Source organism: Bison bison, unplaced genomic scaffold, assembly GCF_000754665.1.
Source record: "Bison bison bison isolate TAMUID 2011002044 unplaced genomic scaffold, Bison_UMD1.0 scf7180017864062, whole genome shotgun sequence".
In the NCBI taxonomy this organism is placed as follows: domain Eukaryota; kingdom Metazoa; phylum Chordata; class Mammalia; order Artiodactyla; family Bovidae; genus Bison; species Bison bison.
The window spans coordinates 1933616-1939615 of record NW_011494634.1 but is presented as its reverse complement, the minus strand read 5'-3'; the positions used below and the strand labels follow the sequence as shown (position 1 = coordinate 1939615).

Here is a 6000-nt window from a genome sequence, read left to right as displayed (position 1 = left end):
AGTATTACTCAGCCATTAAAAAGAATACATTTGAATCAGTTCTGATGAGGTGGATAAAACTGGAGCCTATTATACAGAGTGAAGTAAGCCAGAAGGAAAAACATAAATACAGTATACTAACACATATATATGGAATTTAGAAAGATGGTAACAATAACCCGGTGTACGAGACAGCAAAAGAGACACTGATGTATAGAACAGTCTTATGGACTCTGTGGGAGAGGGAGAGGGTGGGAAGATTTGGGAGAATGGCAATGAAACATGTAAAATATCATGTAGGAAACGAGTTGCCAGTCCAGGTTCGATGCATGACGCTGGATGCTTGGGGCTGGTGTACTGGGACGGCCCAGAGGGATGGTATGGGGAGGGAGGAGGGAGGAGGGTTCGGGATGGGGAACACATGTATACCTGTGGCGGATTCATTTTGATATTTGGCAAAACTAATACAATTATGTAAAGTTTAAAAATAAAATAAAATTAGAGAAAAAAAAAAAAAAAGCAAAAGGCAACTGGGTGGAAAAGTTGTATTGATAGAATAGCTTAACAGGCATAGTAGGGGGAATATGAAAAGAAAGGTAGTGTAAAATTGCAGAATGTGTAGGATTCCAGCTGAAATGCTGGGTACAAGCCAGTCATTGGTGTTACTGTGTCACCAGAGCCTTTGAACAGGTCCCTACATGCCACTGAGCACTGAGGCAGCAGAACTGGAAACTATCTGAGGTTTCTTCGAGTTCTGAAAATTTGAAATCCAAGACGCCAGGCCCTACAAAGAGTTTTTAAGAAGCCTAGGGGTTTTTTTGTTTGTTTGTTTGTTTTGTAAATGTATAGCTCAGGAATGAGCTATTTGAGTAGAAGGATGGTGGAAAAAGGGTCTTTCTCCCTCCCTCTCTCTCTTATCCAAGGAGAAGTTACACAGCCCTTCCTCTGGACAAGGCACTTTGCTGAGAAATGGAGATGAAGAAACTGAAGGCTTGCTTCCCGGGCTTCCTAAGAGAGTAAGGAGGCCAGGCATGGAACAATGAGAATAGCTGACGCCTATGAAGTTCTAAGAACAAACCAGGTGCCCTTCTAAACGTGTTACATATTCCATTCACTTCATCCTGTGAGATTGGTACTTTTCTTACCCACATCTTATGAGAAAGGAAACTGAAAACACAGAGAAGTGAAATGATTTCCTGGAGGGAATTGGACCAGAATTCTTTCTCCAGAGCCCATGCCCTTAACCCCAGTAATCACCAGCAACGATCAGATGGCAGGCAAGAAAGGTATGCTAATGCCATTTGTCCTATACCATCTCACAACTCAATACCTCTCCCATTCTGACATGTCTTGCTTATTGTTTCAAGGTATACTACAACTGTTTATTACATTCTGACATGTCTTGCTTATTGTTTCAAGGTATACTACAACTGTTTATTACATTCTGACATGTCTTGCTTATTGTTTCAAGGTATACTACAACTGTTTATTACATTCTGACATGTCTTGCTTATTGTTTCAAGGTATACTACAACTGTTTATTACATTCTGACATGTCTTGCTTATTGTTTCAAGGTATACTACAACTGTTTATTACATTCTGACATGTCTTGCTTATTGTTTCAAGGTATACTACAACTGTTTATTACATTCTGACATGTCTTGCTTATTGTTTCAAGGTATACTACAACTGTTTATTACATTCTGACATGTCTTGCTTATTGTTTCAAGGTATACTACAACTGTTTATTACATTCTGACATGTCTTGCTTATTGTTTCAAGGTATACTACAACTGTTTATTAACACAAAACAAAAATATCAAGTCTCTTCATGTCATTGAGGCACTTACATACATGTACAATATGTACTATAGTACTATAAATAATTACTGACATATAATAATAGTACTTGTTTTCTATGTGTTTGTTAAAACTAGAAAAAGAATTGTTACAGAAATTGACTTTTCTTTCTCTCTCCTAACTAGATAACAGATCCTTTGAAGGCAAAGATGATGGTTCCCAGTTATATTCCCACTCTCCAGCATTATTCTTGAACCTTTCTTCAATCAGTAATCTACTTCTTCAACTAATAAGGAAGCTCTAGGTTCAGTCATTAATGGGAAAAATCATCTTTAATAACCATGATACTTATCTTTTTGTTGTTTTAGAAAAATAATCTCAAAATGTCTTTCTCTGTAAGAGGTTTTCACAAAGAAAGAAAATAACGTAAGTGCCTCTGTTCTTGCAATGCAATCTATACTATCACTGAAAAGGAAAACTGTAGAGAAACATCAAATCAGAGGATTTTTATGCTTCATAATATTGAAGCGCTCCTTTTTGCAATAAACATCAACTCTGTGAAAAAGATGTTGTGAAGCTGACGTTATTTTGACAGAAGAGCGGCTTTTGGTTTTTGTTCTTTAAGTTGGTATTTAATATAACATAACAGAAAGCAAGCTGTTCTGCTTCAAGTGAGTCTAAAAAACAGCAGCAGTATTGCCACTGAGTGGTGACACATCTTCAAGATCAGTAAGGCAGGAGAGCAGAGAATACATGTAACACAATCTGTACAATTTAACACAATCTGCACTTTAAGTTCTTATAGAAATCAAATATATTGATAATATAAATTGTGGGCTAAAAATGTAGGAAAATAGCTCTCATGGGATCAGTGAACAGGATAGGAATTCTGCAGGTCAGCTAGGCTAGCCTAATTTCATAAATAAGGAAACATTAATAATAGGGGTGAACGGATTTCCCTACAGCAATAAAATTCATAAATGATGATGATAATCATGAAATAATGATAATCATCATGAGGAGAAGAAGGGGAACGAGGGGGAAAGATTCTGGGCAGTTTGAACACACTTCTGTTACCCTCCCTCCCCAACTCTAGTCCAATCACCAGCCTCTCCTGAGCTGAGCAGCTGCTAGAATGGGAGGTAAGTGGGGCCCAGGAGGCGAGGGGTGATGTTTCAAAATGTTGGTTTGGTTGTTATTCAAGTATGACAAGGTCAACAGGTCAGGAGATGATTGCCACTGGAAAGACTAGTTTCTCTTTGCTCAAAGCTCTCAAGAGGAGGAGGGCACACATGCCATGCAGGGCACCACAAAGAAGCATGAGGGTCAGTCAGGAGGTAGAAATGTTACAGGAAAGAACAAAATCTTACTCCTGTTGGATCTGTTTCTTTGATTTTAATCTTTACTTCCTATTGCTTTTGTTTATTAAAAGGATAGTGTCTATACATAATGGCCTGCCTCAGGGAACACTGCCCCTCTGTCTGAATGTTAAGCCAAAGTGCCTTTGTTCAGGGAGACTCCCTGGTCCTATCCACCTGTGGATGGCTACAGAAAGGAAAAATTAATACACATACTCTGTGAGGCTGGCCATTCCAGGAGATATTTGGAGGATTAATGGCCTTTTCACTGTAATTCCTCACCCTCCCCTGCTCTGTGTTCTATAAAAGATACTGGCATCCAGACCCCGATAAGATGGCTATTTTGAGACATTAGTCTGCCATCTTCTTGGTCAGATGGCTTTCTGATTACAGTCATATTCCTTGCCTCAATACCTCGTCTCTGATATGTTGGTCTGTTGTGTGGCAAGAAGAGTGAGCTTGGATGGGGTAACAGAAGGGGCAAGGAAAAAATGTGGAGAAGAGTCTTTATTGTATTTTTTGTGGAAAGGAGTGGGTGTGTAGTGTAAGCAGACCAAGGTTTAGGATTGGCTAGTTTATACAATTTCAGTCGTCTCTGCTAGTAGTGTATAATTGTCTCTGGGGTGATTAGGGCAGAGAAATATTGGCCCCAAGGTAAGAACCCAGCAAGCTCAGTAAAGGTTTTGGGTGTGGGCTCTGGAAAAGCTGATTTGCATATAAAAGTCACCATCACAAGAAAGTGGTTAACTAATCTCTAAGAATTGGCTAACCCTGAGAAGGGAAGTCCCTCCCTGGTCAGCAAGATTCCGGATGTCAAAGCATCAGGAATACATTTTTATTTTTTATTTTTTTTATTTTTTAGGAATACATTTTTTTTAAATATTTTTATTTATTTATTTGTTTTTGGCTGTGTTTTGTCTTTGTTGCTGCACTGACTTTTCTCTAGCTGTGGTAAGTGGGGGCTACCCTCTAGCCCCTTGCACTGCAGGGGCTTCTCATTGTGGTGACTTCTCTTGTTGGAGAGCATGGGCTCTAGGGCAAGTGGAATTCAGTAGTTGCAACTCCAAGCTCCAGAGCAAAGGCTCAATAGTTGTGGTGCATGGGTTTAGTTGCTTGGTGGCTTGTGGGATCTTTCCAGATCAGGGATTGAACCTGTGCATTGGCAGGTGGATTCTTTACCACTAAGCCACTGGGAAAGCCCCAGATATACTTTTTTTTTTTTAAGGCATGATTAATATAGCTTAGAACAGACAGAGCTGTTACAAAATTTTCAGCCCTCTGAGACAGACAAGAGCCTTGGCGCTAGAGGCACATAGCTTTGGGTCAACAGTGTCTGTGAGCTCCTGTGAAGTGTAGCAATACTGGTTTCCTAGGAGTTATATGGTAAACAATCTGCCTGCCAGTGTAGGAAATGTAAGAGATGCTGATTCGATCCTTGGATCAGGAAGATCCCCTGGAGAAGGAAATGGCATTCCACTCCAGTACTCTTGCCTGGAAAATTCCATGGGCAGAGGAGCCTGGCAGGCTACAGTCCATGGGGCCACAAAAAGTCAGACACAACTGAGCAACTGAGCACACACATATATACCTCTGACTTACTGGTCTACCTTCTACAATCAGGTCCTCCACTGGCTGGCTTCAGGTTATCCTCCAACCTATTTCACCCAGCAGCTAGGGTAATCCTTTGAAACATAAACTGTTCCCTGATCACCTCCTCCCATTAGGCTGCCCCTACCCAACTCTGCTCTGGTTGCACTGGTCTCCTTGCAGTTCTGGAATATGTCAAGTGTGTCCTGACCTCAGAACCTACAACTCACTGCTCGCTCTGCCTCCACTATGCATGACTCCCTATGCATATTCATGACTCTGCTATGCATATACATAATACTTACAGTCTAGAGTTAAATACCACCTCCCCAAAGAGACCTTTCCCAATTATTCTATTCAGTACTTAAATAGACACCCCTTCCTTTGCTATTCTTTATCAACAGACCTTATCCACATCTTTATAATACTAATTACAATTACGTACATAAACATAATTCATCATCATGTTTAAGCTTACTATATCCTTGCAGATTTCCTATATAGTTGTTATCAAATACAGATTTCTATAAAATATGTATTGTATTAAATGTTCTAAATATTATAAAAATGTATAAATATTAAATATTAAAATGTTTTATACAATATTTATAATATGATAAATGATATAATATTCATTCCTGTATATGATTTGTTTACTTGTTATCTCTATCTTCAAGGTTAAGAGTAGGAACTACATCTGTTTTCATCTCCAGTAGTGTCCCAGGACCTCATATGGAGGCTGGCACATGGTAGGTGATCAGATGTCTGTTCTTTCATCAGCAAAAGGAAGAACTGAGTACATAATTGCTTTCTAACATTTCCACTATCAAGTATCCTTTCATACAAACTACTTTTCAACTAAAGGATTACACTGTGTAAACAGCTTTGTATAACCAGCTATTTAATTAAATGCCTTTGTGTGAAAGGAATAACATGGCACTAATAATAATTTTTTCAACTATTTTTTAAATAAATGGAATCTGGGTATTCATAAATATTGCCCCAAATTAAATGCACTCACAAGATAGCCTGTTTGAAAATAAATTAAACTTTTTCATCAGTGTCTTGAATATATGTTTAAGTGTCCTTACCAATTCTCATTTTTGTTTTGGCCAATAACATGACGTGAGGAAGATAAATATTTTTCAAAGGCAGTAATGGACTTGCATAGTCAGTGTTTGATGAAGGCAATTCAATTGTTTCTCCAAAAGTTATCATCTGTAAAAGAAACATCATACTAAGTAATTAGCTATTGTGGTCTGCAATAAGAAAAAG

General features: G+C 38.6%; 1 protein-coding gene across 6 annotated transcripts in view; it reads right to left on the bottom strand.

The window, feature by feature from the left end:
- Window positions 1-6000, bottom strand: part of CFAP54 (cilia and flagella associated 54) — a 308337-nt gene that overhangs the window by 86337 nt on the left and 216000 nt on the right. For all 6 annotated transcript variants that reach the window (XM_010836300.1, XM_010836298.1, XM_010836299.1 and 3 more), the window contains one exon: window positions 5817-5943. In XM_010836300.1, coding sequence (XP_010834602.1) covers window positions 5817-5943 — 127 coding nt within the window. The remainder of the gene's footprint in view (window positions 1-5816; window positions 5944-6000) is intronic.